Here is a 16,816-nt window from a genome sequence, read left to right as displayed (position 1 = left end):
TTATATAATCCTGCAGTTTTCACACTGGCCACCAGACCTAAAATATGTTAATACGTCTTTTGAGAGCAGCTGCATGGGCTATAGACACAGTGGATAGGAGATTGACACACTGACTTACATGGGAGACTTTACTAGGCATGTTCTGTGACCTTGTTTCTTTGGATAGGACCGCGCTACCTCTGGAATCACAGAGAATCCACAATCGAAGCCAGCAAGATATTCACAAGCATGGGGAAGCAAACAGGCCAATCAAAACCTCTCCTCCTCTCCTTTCCAGGCTTCTATGGAACACCAAAATTGCATCCAATAGTGAAGTACCGTCATGCAAGTCGGAGTAAAAACGGTTTTATTATACTCACAATGCACACGTATAAACAAGCAGTATACAATGGATCAAAATCACCCGACCCGGGTTTCGCTCGGTTGAGCTTCGTCAGGGGTATTCATCCCACCCACTTCAGGGCGGTCTTATAACGGGTCAGGTTGGTTTGCACCCGCCTACCCACACACATATGATCCAATCAATGGTAAATTAAATCATGCACATATACATCCTTTTAAAACAATATAAAATGCATAAAATACAAATACATAAAATACATAAAACAAGGACATCTCAAAATGAATCTATCATATGTCAGTATATAATCACTTGTGGCGATCTATGCCTACTTCTATACTGTCAGTTCCGTTCATGCTACTTCCTCTTTACTATACTCTAAACCTCCCAACCAATCACAGACCACATTATCCTTCACCCTCTTTTCTCCATTCATAAAAAATGGCAACACCCCCATACCACATGATATCTCTTAGCCAGTCACAGATCAAATACGCCTAGGCCCGCCCTACTTCATTCATAAAAACAGCAACTCCCCCATATCACATGGTGCTGTCCAGCCAATCCAGTTCTACAACCTCGGAAGGTCCTTGCTCGATACAACACCACACTCACAGGTCCTAGATCAATCACGAACACTTCGTCGCTTCAGGTAAGACAAGGTTTTAAGTCAAACTCCACATTCAGACCTTTTGGTTGTAGCGTTCCCAGTTTGTATATCCATTCCACCTCACGTTTATTAATCTGTTTTACTCCATCCCCTCCACGCCAGTGGGGCTTAACTTGTTCCAACCCCACAAAGAACAAACCACTCGGATTCTTTTGGTGCACCAATTTAAAGTGCATCGAAACACTATGGGTCTCCAACCCCTTCTTAATGTTCCTCACATGCTCCTGAATTCTTACTTTGAGCTTCCTAAGTGTACGTCCCACATATTGGAGTCCACATGGGCACTCCAACATGTAGACCACCCCTACATTCTCACAAGTAATTTGCCCCTTAATTTTTATATCCACATTTTTTCCATTAGAGTGCACAGATTGAGTATGCATTTTTTTGTCTTCCCTTTTCCGATTTTTACATGGCAAACAGAATCCACACCAGCTAAACTTATTCCCTTTTGTTATCTTCTCTTGATGGTTGGAACTATGTACTAACTTAGTACGCAAACATGGAGCCTTTTTGAAAATAACTACCGGTTTTTGTGGAATATCCTTCCCCAGCACAGGGTCATTTTTTAAGGTGGACCAATTTTTCCTAATGGCATCCTTTATCAAACCAGCCTGCGTATTATATTGGGTTAAAAAGGAAAAGCGGAAATCTTTCTCAATCACCACCTTTTTCTTCTTCCCTTCAACTTCTTCCTCTATCATCCTGCTGCATTCGGCTAGTTCATCTGCCTGATATCCTTTCTCCCTGAACCGTTCCTTAATGACCTCACTTTGTATTCTAAAATCCTCCACTTTGGTACAATTCCTAAAGACCCTCTTAATTTGTCCCTTAGGAATATTTTTCAGCCACGGTGTATGGTGGCAGCTGGAGGTGTCTATGTAGCCATTAACATCCGTCTCTTTGAAGAAAGTTTTAGTTTTAAGCTGGGTACCCTCCACAAAAAGTGTCAGATCCAAAAAATCTACGGAGGTATCACTGACTGTACTAGTGAAGGATAAATTCCATTGATTGTCATTTAACTCCTCGATGAAATCTAAAAGGCCCTGTTTCTCCCCCTTCCACAGGACCAGACAATCATCGATAAATCTCCTCCATGTTATCAATTCTCCAGCTTCCATGGTCTTATTCAACACGGGTGTGATAGTGGCACTTTCCCAGGACCCCATAAAAATATTAGCGAAACTGGGGGCGAATTTCGCCCCCATCGCTGTACCGGTCCGCTGCAGGTAATGTTGCTCCTTGTACCAAAAATAATTGTGACTCAAACAGAAATCAACACACTCCAAAATAAATAAGCCCTGTTGTTGGGTCATCAGGGGATCATTATTCAGAGCGTGTTCGATCGCCTTGAGTCCCAGTTCTTTAGGGATCACTGTATATAATGAGGCCACATCGATAGTGGCCAGCCACATATTGGCAGGACAATCGCCAAAATCTTTAACAAGCTGCAGGACGCTTCCAGTGTCCTTTAAGAAAGATGGCATCAACGGGACATATTTCTGGAGGAAAAAATCCACATATTCCCCCAGTCGGCTGGTCAATGAATTAATGCCAGAAACAATCGGCCTGCCCGGCGGATTGGTCTTACTCTTATGGATTTTAGGCAAAAAATATATAACAGGGGTGACTGGGTGTTTGTTATTTAAATAATCCATTTCTTTTTTATTAATGATCCCTTCTTTGAAGCCCCTAGTCAACAACAAATCAAGTTTAACCTGAAACTCCAAAGCGGGATTTTTCTTGAGTGTCTGGTATGTTCCCACGTCTGCCAAAAGTCTGGACATTTCCCTCTCATACATATCTACATCCATAATAACAACTCCCCCCCCCTTATCCGCCGGTTTTATCACTATTTTCTTATTATTCTCAAGTTGTTTCAAAGCAAGTCTCTGTTCTGGTGTTAAGTTCTGTCTCCTCGGTTTAGCGCCAATTCCCTCAATTTCCTTTAGGACTCCCCTTTTGAAGGCCTCTATGCATTCATTTTCCTTATTCTTCGGAAAAAATTGGGATTTCTCCTTAAGTTGACTATGTACAATGCTGCCTTCCTCCTCAAAATTTCTACATGGGGCCTGGTTAGTTAAACAATATTTGGCTATGTTAAGCTTGCGTACAAATTTATGCACATCTAAAAAGGCCTCAAATTTGTTGATCCCAACAGTGGGGGCAAACTTCAGGCCTTTTCCCAAAACCTCTTTTTCAGATTGAGTCAAAGAATGTGAGCTAAGATTAAAAATACCCACTATATCCCCCTGCTTTTTTTGGGGGTTGGGCTTGTGTTTCTTTCCCCCTCGTTTTCCTCTACATGGCCTCTTTTTTGTGGGGTGCCCTGTTTCCCTGTCACAGGCCTCTGAACGCCCCTCATTGCCTGATGGGGAAAATTCTGTTTATCTGTAGTGCAACTACGCTCCACATTTATTGGTTCCCTTTCTTCTATTTTATTTATCTGTGCACTCGGTTGGGGAACTTTTTCCCAATTCTCATAATTCCTAACATATGGGGGGTTGGAGTAATTTCTTTTCCCATAATAGTTATTTCTTCGAGGAGGATAATAACCTCCTTGTTGCGGTGGATAATGGTTCCTATTATGGTTAAAATTCTTATAATACTGTGGTCTATATTGCCCATATGGCGCTCCCCGATATTCTGGATCCTGATAGGTATTCACCCACGGTTGTGGTCTATAGTTGTTACAACCATCTCTCTGATTATATCTATAATCATCATCTCTACCTTTGTGTCCCTTATAATAATTATTATTACTTCCTGTTCCTTTTGTCTGCAAATTTCTTTGGTTACCCGTGCTATATTCCTGTGTCGGTAAACCCATATCTTTATCCTCTGGTTTCTCTATTGCGCTTCTCTGTTCCTCCATTTTCACTTTCCACTTATAGATTCTGTTGTTCTTATAATCATTACATGTTTTAAAAAACTTTTTCTGTTTTTTTGCAATCACATCTTTCTCTACCTTCATTATAGCATTCTTACTTTTCTCACATAAAAAAACATAATTTTCTTGATCCTTGAAAGGTTCCAGCTTACTCTGCAGGGAATCTATATTATCCTTAATCATTTTCAATCTATTTTTCCTCTTTAGGATAATAAAACGCATGGCTCTAAAGCCGCAATCATTCATTAGTTGTTCCCATTCTCCTAAATCACCTGGGTCATCTGAATTTAATGGTAATTGCCATCTCAAACCTTCAGGTATTTTCCCTTCACAAAGGTATTTCTCCAGAGATGCGATGTCCCAGGTGATTCTGAGTTCTCTGATCAGGTCTCGCTCCAAATCAGAGAAGAGAACCTCCAACACATTAGTCGTTTGCAAATCCTCCTTTACAGAGAATGCTGTTTCTATATCAAACCGCAGATTAGCTCTAAAATCAAATATATCCATCTTACAGCGTACTTGAAGCAAAACCCACAACAGAAGTCTTAAGCTGTTATATCACCTATTGTGAACGGTAGATCCTATGTAATCTATACAGGAGGTGTTATTTGTCATTGTAATTCTGCCTGTGATATTAACAAGATTGCTACTGAAAAGTTACCTATACTGAACAGGAAATCATGACCTATTATTAGACCTAGTGGCCAGTGTGAAAACTCCAGGATTATATACGTAATTGTGATTTAAACAATAGGTCATTTTCTGATACGTTCTTGTTAAGCTGACCATAAAAATGTGTTTTAAATAGGTCATTATCTGATAACCTATTCCCTTTAGGAAAAATCGTCAATTACCGTATTTATCGGCGTATAACACGCACTTTTTCCCCCTGAAAATAGGGGGCAAATCATGTATGCGTGTTATACGCCGATATTCATTGCGCTGTATGAGCCGGGAGAGAGGAGGGGCTGGAGTCCGTAACTAGGGGCGGGGCCCGGTGCAGTCACTGTACTCTTACACCGGGCCCCGCCGCTCACCAAAGTATTTATAAACGTGAATCCTTATCCTGTTATTAAGCTGCCCTCTCCCATGTTCCCCCTGTATCCCCATAGCACTTACTTAAGCTTCAATAGCAGGCAGAGCGGACGGCAGCAGTAACGTCACTCACTGACGTTGAGCGCCTGCTCCGCCCCCTTTATGAATGAAGCAGGCGGAGCAGACGCGCGACGTCAGTGAGTGACGTTACTGCTGCCGTCCGCCCTGCCTGCTATGGAAGCGTGTGAATCGTAAGTGCTGTGGGGATACAGGGGGGACATGGGAAAATGGGAGAGGGCAGCTTAATAACAGGATAAGGATTCACGTTTATAAATACTTCGGTGAGCAGAGGCCCTGTGTATTGGGGGACACTGTTATGAGGGGGATCTGTGGATGACATATAGCAGTGTCATCCACAGATCCCCCCCATAACAGTTCCATCCACAGATCCCCCCACCCCATAGCAGTACAATTTGAAATTTAATTTTTTTCCCTGAAATTTCCCTTAAAATGAAGGGTGCGTGTTATACGCCAGTGCGTGTTATACGCCGATAAATACGGTATCACTGTTCACCAGTAATAAACGTATTAAAAATTCTGATTATGTAATGTTATTTTTTATTATTTTGAGCAGGAATTTTCCGTAAGATGACTATTTGCTATAGTACAGAAAAATGTGCAAATCATCTCTTTCCATGAAAAAAAAAAAAAAAAGCTGAGCATTTAAATGCCCATATGCGAGATAGCTATCCTATAAGTTAATGCTCGACCATTTAGGCTAGGGCTATACAGCGACAGCTGTCGCTGCCAGGATCACCGAGTAGCGATGATCCCATAGAAATGAATGGGATCACCGCTACTCAGTGATCTGGGCTGCGACAGCTGTTGCCGTGTAGCCCTCACCTTAAACAGGCCTTAAGACATGACCTGGATAATACACTGCTCAAAAAAATAAAGGGAACACTTAAACAACACAATGTAACTCCAAGTCAATCACACTTCTGTGAAATAAAACTGTCCACTTAGGAAGCAACACTGAGTGACAATCAATTTCACATACTGTTGTGCAAATGGGATAGACAACAGGTGGAAATTATAGGCAATTAGCAAGACACCCCCAATAAAGGAGTGGTTCTGCAGGTGGTGACCACAGACCACTTCTCAGTTCCTATGCTTCCTGGCTGATGTTTTGGTCACTTTTGAATGCTGGCGGTGCTTTCACTCTAGTGGTAGCATGAGACGGAGTCTACAACCCACACAAGTGGCTCAGGTAGTGCAGCTTATCCAGGATGGCACATCAATGCGAGCTGTGGCAAGAAGGTTTGCTGTGTCTGTCAGCGTAGTGTCCAGAGCATGGAGGCGCTACCAGGAGACAGGCCAGTACATCAGGAGACATGGAGGAGGCCGTAGGAGGGCAACAACCCAGCAGCAGGACCGCTACCTCCGCCTTTGTATAAGGAGGAACACTGCCAGAGCCCTGCAAAATGACCTCCAGCAGGCCACAAATGTGCATGTGTCTGCTCAAATGGTCAGAAACAGACTCCATGAGGGTGATATGAGGGCCCGACGGCCACAGGTGGGGGTTGTGCTTACAGCCCAACACCGTGCAGGACGTTTGGCATTTGCCAGAGAACACCAAGATTGGCAAATTCGCCACTGGCGCCCTGTGCTCTTCACAGATGAAAGCAGGTTCACACTGGCCACATGTGACAGACGTGACAGAGTCTGGAGACGCCGTGGAGAACGTTCTGCTGCCTGCAACATCCTCCAGCATGACCGGTTTGGCATTGGGTCAGTAATGGGGTGGGGTGGCATTTCTTTGGAGGGCCGCACAGCCCTCTATGTGCTCTATCCAGCAACGTCACGTTGCACCACAGACTGTCCAGGAGTTGGCAGATGCTTTAGTCCAGGTCTGGGAGGAGATCCCTCAGGAGACCGTCCGCCACCTCATCAGGAGCATGCACAGGCGTTGTAGGGAGGTCATACAGGCACGTGGAGGCCACACACACTACTGAGCCTCATTTTGACTTGTTTTAAGGACATTACATCAAAGTTGGATCAGCCTGTAGTGTGTTTTTCCACTTTAATTTTGAGTGTGACTCCAAATCCAGACCTCCATGGGTTGAAAAATTTTATTTCCATTTTTTTATTTTTGTGTGATTTTGTTGTCAGCACATTCAACTATGTAAAGAAAAAAGTATTTCAGAAGAATATTTAATTAACTCAGATCTAGGATGTGTTATTTTTGTGTTCCCTTTATTTTTTTGAGCAGTGTAAATAAGCCAGCACCTCATCTGCAGATAGCTTCTTCAGGTTGATTCCCCCTTATCAGTGCAGAGCAGACAGTACTGGCTTAACTGAATCCTATTTGACACAAAATGTACTTGATGTCTGTGTACTGTGTCCCCATTGCTGACACAATAAAAAGCCATTTGTTTTAGTCCTATGGCTGTGTTTTGTTTCATATTAACACACAGAAAAGGGGGAATTTATCAAGCCTTGCATTTCAGAACTAGGACTATAAAAAGTAGCAAAATAAGGGTGTGTGACTTTTTGGGCTTATTTGTGGATGGGAAGTGGACATGCTCAGCCTGTTGTTGATTTAAGTCAGATTTATCAACAAAGTCCCAAAAAGTGTTAGGGCTCATTCAGACGGCCGTATGCTGTCCGCAAAAATACTGAATGCTATCCGTTTTTTTGCGGATACGCAAAAAAAAATGAAACATGTCCTATACTTGTCCGTGAAAATCAGGACATGGCCCCATTGAAGTCTATGGGTCCGCAAAAATACTGAATGCTATCCGTTTTTTTGCAGATCCGTTTTTTTGCGGATCTGCAAAAAAAACGGATAGCATTCAGTATTTTTGCGGACAGCATACGGCCGTCTGAATGAGCCCTTAGACTGAATCTTTTATCATAGGGGTGGGCTGCACACAATGCGGATTTTCATTAGGGAAAAACAAGCAAAGTAAACGAGATTTGACAAATCTGATGCACACTTTGCTTTTTTTCTTAGGTGCAGAAATTGACCTGTAATGTGGATTTTGAAATCTGCAGCATGTCAATTGTTGCTGCATTTGTCCCAAAAAAAGCAATATATAGTGCAGATTTATGTGTGGTTTTTTTTTTGTGGCTTTTATGTGGCTAGATGTGTCGTGCGACATAAAAAGGTATGGCGACATTTCATATTATTTATTTCAATAGTGTCACAATGCGACATGCTGCGACAGTAGCAAATAATCCATCCAATATGCAAACAAATAAAAAAAATGGTGTGGTGTTAAACAGGCAGGAAGTGCTCAAACCCATATGCAGTTGTGCATCTATATACAGGGGAGCAAATCCTGCACTTGGCCCGTTGCTAATGGCAATCCCCAGCAAAAATGCATACAGTAGAGGATGCCTGCGGCGGACCACAAGTACCACAATAGACATCCTACACAAGATAGCAATTATGTGGATGTGATATTCAATATAACAATATAATAGCAAAAACAGGTGCACTCTGCAGATTTTCTAAGCCCTCAAACTGATGATAAAATTTAGAGATTAGCCAACATGTCCTACCAGGAGGACATGTCTGAGCCCGAGCACCGCGCCAAGGTTTCTCAAGTAGCTCGGGTCCTAACACTCACCTACCTGAGCCGTATGGGCAATACCAGGAGCCAGTGGGCAAATTACAGGAACGTTAAGGTCAGATTCAGAGACAAATCACCAGTTACCTCCAGCATGTAACCATGCTTGCAATGGGAGGAAGGAGGAGTCTGCGAGTCCCACTCAAGACTGACTGATATGGCCCAGGCCTGGGCCATATCAGCCCACTGGCTCCTGGTATTGCCCATACGGCTCAGGTAGGTGAGTGTTAGGTCCCCGAGCTACTTGAGAAACCTTGGCGCGGTGCTCGGGCTCAGACATGTCCTACACCGTAGGACATGTTGGCTAATCTCTCAATTTTATCATCAGTTTGAGGGTTTAGTAAGACCGCAGAGTGCACCTGTCTTTGCTATTATTATATTGTAATAATCCATCCAAGTCAGAATTTCGCATCGCAGTCACAGCATGTCGCATTGTGACACTATTGAAATACATTACATGAAATGTCGCGTGACACAGTTAGCTGTGCCCTAAAACTATACATCAGTCTGTTCAGCTCCTTCTGCTGTATAATATGCTATCTGAAGATGCATTTCCAAGAGGTTCCCTTTGATGAGGCTTCACATGCAATATTTGACAAACTTTAAAACTTCCCCTCATGGAAAATCTCTCCTATAGTGTATACGGAATAACATTTACCCTCTGTAGCACACAGTGTTCCTAGAAAGTTTTTGGCTATCCAGACAGTACTTCTAGTTTTCATTGGCTATATCACTGCAGCATGTTGTATTTATTATAATCATGAATACATCAATTGTGTTAGGGAATATGGACTTCATGGGGAGGGGGGGCTTCCCCTCTGTTCGTCTCAGGATGTCCATTCATCGGATTGGCTGGCATATGATACTACATTTCTGACCACATCTTAGCTGGCGGCATGTTCCCCCAGCATTATCTGTTTGCCGCGCTTGTCTGCGGTGAGGACTCCTTTCATTGACAGTATGAGCTAACCCCCTGTAACACAATGACTACGCAGACCACCACCCCAGTTTCATGAAACTTTATTTCTGATAGTGTTCCACAGTTATAAAGCAAAACAGCCCTTATATCACTTCTACTGACACATCCAGTAGAAAAGTCTATTCCTCTGCACCAGGCTTTGTACTATCCACATCAAATCAATTTATTGGGAATCAGTGCAACCATCTCCTGAAAAAATATATATTTTAATATAAGCAAAATGGTAAAGGCCTGTCCATGCCAGAGAAGCCCCATTATATTTTATGTGCATGAAGAATCGGGGAAATGGCGAGTAAAAAGGCACAGTTCTTGTAAAAACATAGAGGATAGGATCTATACTGTACTGATCCACATGAAGCCGCTGTAACATCACTAAAATAATACGAGCATCGCCGTCATGTACACGTTTCTATGTAACCTCACACGTTCTCGAGCTCACGCATCTTATGTGGAAAATATGTGCAAAGGTTGCAGGCCTTGTGGTATTACTTACATCAGACATTTAATTACAACTATAGAAGCTTTGCCCCTCAAAGAACCGAAAAACAGATTTTGCATAGAAGGAAAAAAATAACTCATTTATAACTCTTCCATAAACAGAACAGGGTCTATGGAAAGGTACAGTGTGGAAGGCATGTGCTTGCATCAGTCCTTTTATAATCTGCATCTGAAAGAAAGCACAAGAGGGCGAGGATAGGTCATTACAGTGTAATGGGCAATTCTAGAGTCAACAGCAGGGAATTGGTTCAAACGTTCACACAATAATATCAACAGTGAAGACCGTATCAGGTCAGAACAAAGCACTGTATACGGTCCATCTGAGCGAATGCAGCCTTAGGGCTCAGGCAAAAAACGCCTATCGGATGTGGACAGAAACTACCGCCATGTGGATGAGCCCTTAGGGTGGGGCTGCGCAGTGACAGCAATTCCCAGAAAAGACGTGTGAACAAAAATAATTGTGCAACTTGCTGTTATGCAACTATTTTAAAGCTTTGATTTGGCTGTAAAAACAGAGCCAAATAAAAGTCAGTCATATGCAGCTTGATTTGTGGCCGGATACTCCTGCCAGAGATCCTTAGTCACACGAGCAGCCAAGATCGACTATCCGGCCGTTCCGCAAAAAGATAGGACATGTTCTATCTATTTGCGGAACGGAAGTACGTAGGGTGCCGTTCCGTGCTTCCGTTCCGCATCTGCAGACCCATTGAAGTGAATGGGTCCGCATCCATGATGTGGAATGCCCACGGAACGGCACCCGTGTATTGCGGATCCGCAAATGCGGTCCGCAACGGGGCGCACACGCCCGTGTGAAAGAGTCCTTATTCTCTCCTAAAAGCAGTGCAGTCAAGACAAGAATAGGACATGCTCTATTTTTTTGCGAGGCTGCGGACCGGAAATGTGGATGCGAACAGCACACTGTGTGCTGTCCACATCTTTTCCGGCCCCATTGAAAATGAATGGGCCTGCTTCCATTCCGCATAATTGTGGAACGGATCCGGACCCATTCTACGGCTGTCTGAATGGAGTCTTAGGCTACATTCACACGACCGTATGGGTTTTGCGGTCCGCAAAAAAAATGGACGACATCTGTAAGCCATCCGTTTTTTTTGAGGATCCATTGTAACAATGCCTATCCTTGTCGGCAAAACAGAAAAGAATAGAACATGTTCTATTTTTTTTGCGGAGCTACGGAACGGACATACTGACGCACCCATGAATGGAATGAAATGAATGGGTCCGCAGCCTATCCGGAAAAAAACCCAAAATGGAACGGACACAAAATAACGTTTGTGTGCATGTAGCCTAAAACGGCATTCAACATGGATCACGCCATGCTTTTTTCTGTGATTTTAATGTTATTACAGCGCTGACTTACCAATGCTTTAACTTTTGCTTGTTTTCTGAGCACTAGACTTTTCCAAAGAGCTTTGAGTTGAGGACTAGAACAAGGACAGAAACCGTGTTAAATATGTACATACAATTATATATATTTTTTAAAGCAATTACTAAAATGGTAATAATGGTTCTATAAAGAAATGTACTTTAAAACCAGGCCTTTATGTCCTGAGGCTGTTTCCCTCAGTGACCGGTAATCTAGCAGCAAGTGTCCAGTCCCGATACAGCGCCACCACAAAGAAACTGAAGCATTACACAGTGCCAAATGACTGCTGTGTAATGAGTGGAAAGGTCCTCCAGAGGCAGAGAGCTGTCCTTTGTAGTCACTCTCTGCTCTGAATAACGAGCTGGTAAATGACAGGTCACACACCAACCAAAGGACCAAATAGAAAGTTTAATTAGAATAATTAAAAGCCTGGGACGTAAAGCTCAGTTGATGGAAGGACAGCAATCCATCATATCCTTGGTTAGATAGGTTAGTATCTGCCCTGCATGGAAAGTTATCACATGTACATGAAAGGAAGAGAACACAAGACATTAAAGGCTATGGAGACCTTTGGAGGAATTTCTTTTTCATTATTGCATTTTACTGATGTTGGGCTAAAAATAATTTTTTTCAATCGGTCTATATTACAAATTTTGCACCAGTTTTTCTTCTACGGGTTTCACTTTGCATTTGCAGAAGAAGGCTTTCTGTTTTATTCTGAATCCATAAGAGAACTGTCGGCTGGATTTGTATCTCTTATCTCAGCTTCCCTAACAGCTCATAAACACTCCTAGCTAAATTCCTAACAGTCTGATGAGAATATGTCTTAAAGGGTTTCGGTCATCAGAAAAATCCTTATGTATCTGGCTGACGTTAGCGATGTGCTAATGTCAGCAGAACATAACTATGACTTATAGCTCCCTGCCTGCCGTCGTTCCCTCAAAATAAAGACTTTTATAATATGCTAATGAGCCTCTAGGTGCTAGTGGGGCGTTGCTTCAGCACCTAGAGGCGCCGTCTTCTCACCCTTTGGCACGCCCATGTCCAGTTGATTGACGTCCTAGTTCTCCTCTGTGCCCGTAAAATCCTGCGCCATCCTGTTTAGTATTTGGCGCAGGCGCAGCGAGTGAAGCCGGTAGCAGGAGAGTGTCCTTCACTCACTGCGCCGAATACTAAACGGGACAGTGCACGCGCGGGATTTCGGGGGCACAGAGGAGAACTAGGACGTCAATCAACTGGACATGGGTGTGCCAAAGGGTGAGAAGACGGCGCCTCTAGGTGCTGCAGCAACGCCCCAGTAGCACCTAGAGGCTCATTAGCATATTATAAAAGTCTTTATTTTGAGGGAACGGCGGCAGGCAGGGAGTTATAAGTCATAGTTATGTTCTGCTGACATTAGCACATCGCTAACATCAGCCAGATACATAATGATTTTTCTGATGACAGAAACCCTTTAAATGAGTATTGATGAGCAGATAAGAAAGTACAGACAAGGGCTATAGATCTAGCCAGGGGAGCACTTCCCTGATTGATTCATAGTAAGGTCTCCTGTACACGACCGTATCTTTTTTTGCAGTCTGCAAATCACCTATCCGCAAAACACGGATACCTTCCGCATGCGTTTCGCATTTTGCGGATCAGTATGTCCTGCCCCCTGTTAGAAATGCTTATTCTTGTCTGAAAAACTGACAAGAATAAGGCATGTTCTATTTTATTTTGTGGGGCCGCAGAATGGAAATAAGGATGCATACAGCACATGGTGTGCTGTCCGCATCTTTTGCAGACCCGTTGAAATGAATGGGTCTGCATCCAGTACGCTAAAAATGCGGATCAGATGTGGACCAAAACTATGGTCATGTACATGAGGTCTAAAACAGAAAGCCTTCAAGTCTTTATTTTTAATAAAGACCAATTAAAAAAATTGCTTTGTAGAATCTCACTTGCAGAATCTGCACTGACATTTTGCAAGAATCAATATATGATTTGTGTCATATCCTGTGGTACCAGCCAACAGCGCCACCTGGTGGACAAACTAAATCCACAGGAAAGATCACAAAATAAAGTAAGTATTAGCATACATTTATGATAACTGTCCAAGACAATGTCCACGGGTACGGCCACCCATTTTCTGCAGTAATCTACTGGTATTCCACGGTGGCAAAATTTTGCTGCAGGTTTGCCACAAATGACGCGGGTAAAATACACGGCAGAAATCAATGTAAATTAACATGACACAGATTAACAGGAATCGAATCTTACATTATTTGCAGATTCTACTGCAGTAAATGTCCACAGCATTCGTGAAAATCGCATCCACTTTTCTGCTAGTGTAAACACTGCGGAAACCCACAGCATATACGACACGTGTGGTCCTGCACTAAATGCTCTATTGTTTTTGTAGCATTCTATAGTCATCTCTACTATATAACTTATTCAATCTACCTCCACCAAGTCCATCCAGTGTCATATAATAGCTGGTGCGCCCCAAGTCATTTAAAGGGATTGTCCAAGATTAGAAAAAACATGTCTGATTTCTTCCAAAAGCAGCACAACTCCTTTCCACAGGTTGTGTGTGATACGGCAGCTCTGCCTCACTGGCTGGGATCAAAGGAGCTGAGCTGCAATACGGAACCAATGCACAGAGACAGTGCTGTTTTTGGAGGAAAACAGCCATGTCTTTCTAATCCTGGACAAGCCCTTTAATAACATTTGTCCCACTGATACAAACAGTTAAGAACAGCAATGTGACAGCTCACTGCTCAACAAGCAGGACGAGGTGTCATGTTCTGTGGCATCTGCTAACTACACCGGCTGCTGGTAACTCTGGTCCACCTGATGGCACATTTAAATACATTTTAGCTTTCTTTTCCAGAGAGAATATTTCTATACCTGCAGCCATTATGGCACCAACATTTCTCAGTTGGGTCATGAGGCTGCTGCATGTGGCTCCACAATCATGTCATTCCACCAGCACGTAAAATCATTGTTCCTGCGCAGCAGATTGTGGTATATAAACAATAATCTGCTGCGCTGGAACAATGATTTTCTATGAGGACAAGCGACCGCTGAATGGTTCGCTTGTCCCCCTACAAGCAGCGGTCACCTCCATAGATGATCTGACAGTGATCCTGAACATCTGCTTCATTCCTGATCATCCGTCAGATAACTGACCTGTGTAAAGGGACCCTTAATCTTGCTCCTTAAAGGGGTTCTCCGGGCTTTTAGTATTTATGGCCTATCCTCAGGATAGGTAATCAATATTAGATCGGCAGGGGCCTGACACGCGGCACCCCTGACGATCAGCTGAATGAGGAGACACAACGCACAGAGTGCGCGTGCCGTCTCCTTTTCTGCTGTTGCTATGTCTATGGCAAAGCCGCAGCAGCAGGAAGGGAGACTGAAAGTGCACACTGTGTGCGCGCCGTCTCTTCCTACAGCTGATCGGCGGGGGTGGGGGGTGTCAGACCCCGCCAATCTGATATTGATAAACTATTCTATTTCCTTTGGTACTGTACCAAGGAATATTGTGAGTATTGTGACCTCCCGGAGTTATGTGCTGTTTTGTGGCCAGAATACTCTATATGTATGGTTTATACCTTTGAAGAATCTTGAACCTTCCCTGATGCCTGTGTTTTGTGGACTGAGGAACTCTTCTCAACCTTGTCCTGTAACAGAGATGAAGGATTATGCTGCTGACTATCACTGCACACAGCCTACTTTAGACTTGGAACGAGAAGTATTGATGAAATGTAATAGCATGAGCACGAACTATAATTAGATATAATGTAGTAATTATAGAGGACGGGGCCTTCCAGCAACAGGGCCTCAATTACATGGTCTTGAAGCTGAACAAAACCATTATGTCTTCCTGTCCATATACTGAATGCAAGCCCTTATGTCTGTTCAAAAAGATCATCCATTACAAAACATAAATCCTGTGTGAGTGTATTGAGTCCCATTTTACACCGCCTGTGTATGCGATAACAGGCACCCAAAAATAAAGAGCTGAGAACTACAGTACAGTTCTTGTATGTAGAATAAATAGAACTGGACTGTATGAAATTGTCAGGTTATGGAATGGACATCGGGAAGAAAAACAAGATTTTTGTGAAACTCACCTGTAAAATCTCTTTCTCGCGTGGTTCATTGGGGGACACAGGACCGTGGGTATAGCTTGCTGCTGCCACTAGGAGGCGACACTAGGCTGAAAAAAGACTTAGCTCCTCCCCTGCAGGCTATACTCCCTCCAGCCTCGAGAGAGCATGTCAGTTTGTGTTCAAGCAGTAGGAGCAGTAGAAAACATGTGTCAAGCAAAAGAGAATGCAACCAACGCCGGCGGAAGAAAACCCGCTAAACACCCGACCCGCAACAAGACATCACCATCAACAATAATAAATACTGGGTGGCTGCTGTGTCCCCCAATGAACCACGCGAGAAAGAGATTTTACAGGCGAGTTTCACAAAAATCTCGTTTTCTCGCTGGTATCATTAGGGGACACAGGACCGTGGGACATCCTAAAGCAGTCCACGGGGAGGGAAAAAAAATCCATGCCCATGGAATAGCACTCTTGAGAATGCTTAATGCACTGCTGCCTGCAAGACCCTGCGGCCCGAAGTAGCACTGGCGATGTCTAGGAAGAACCTAGCAAAAAACTTGGTGAACGTGCGCCAGGAAGATCAAGGCGCCGCCATATACAACCGCAAAGCTGATGCAGGGTGAAACATGTATGGCACGAAGGGCTGACCGCTGGTCAGATGTCCCGAACTCCCCTGGGCGGTGTCTTGCCCCGGGAGCGGAATGCCTAAGCAACAGCCAACGAATCCACCTGGAAACACCCCTTGGAGACCATCGAGCCCTTCCAAGGACCTCCAGGAATGACCAGGTAAGAATCCGCACGGTGGAAAGAGCTAGTCATGGACAAGCAAACCTCCGAGCTCGAATCCATACTGATGGAGAGCTCACCCTCACGAGTGCGAGGGAGAAGGAAAAGAAGGGAAAACAAGGTCCTGCCGATGTGGAAGGCGGCGACTACCTTCAGCAAAAAAAGAAGGTAATGGGCGGAGCACTGCCGTACGAGAGTACCTGACAAGAAAAATGTACGTACAAGAAAGGCGCTCCCAACTCCCAAATTCGCTGGGTGGAAAAGCCCAGGAAAAGCCACCTTCCCAGAAATAAAAAAGGGGGGAAGAAGATTTGCAGAGAGGGGTCATGTTCGTCACTGAAACGGCACCAAACGACCCATCGGTCGTCTGGACGAAACCAGGTCCTAACCCTGGAAGCAGAACCAAAATCCCAGATCACAGGATACACCACTGCAAAAGAGGGACGCTCCACGGAAGCGGTCGATTGGCAAACCGATGCCCCCAGAGCCGAAGAGGCTTGCG

General features: G+C 43.8%; 1 protein-coding gene across 6 annotated transcripts in view; it reads right to left on the bottom strand.

Annotated features, from left to right (window-relative positions):
* Nucleotides 1–9,573: 9,573 nt before the first annotated feature.
* The window catches only part of CAST (calpastatin), a 205,614-nt gene continuing 198,371 nt past the window's right edge, over nt 9,574–16,816 (bottom strand). For all 6 annotated transcript variants that reach the window (XM_040421563.1, XM_040421568.1, XM_040421562.1 and 3 more), the window contains 3 exons: nt 15,028–15,096; nt 11,426–11,489; nt 9,574–10,216 (listed from right to left, as the gene is read on the bottom strand). In XM_040421563.1, the coding sequence (XP_040277497.1) occupies nt 11,433–11,489; nt 15,028–15,096 (126 nt within the window). In that variant the 3' untranslated portion in view covers nt 9,574–10,216; nt 11,426–11,432. The remainder of the gene's footprint in view (nt 10,217–11,425; nt 11,490–15,027; nt 15,097–16,816) is intronic.

Source organism: Bufo bufo, chromosome 2, assembly GCF_905171765.1.
Source record: "Bufo bufo chromosome 2, aBufBuf1.1, whole genome shotgun sequence".
In the NCBI taxonomy this organism is placed as follows: domain Eukaryota; kingdom Metazoa; phylum Chordata; class Amphibia; order Anura; family Bufonidae; genus Bufo; species Bufo bufo.
Note: the sequence above shows the minus strand (reverse complement) of the source record. Positions and strands in the feature narration are given on the sequence as shown.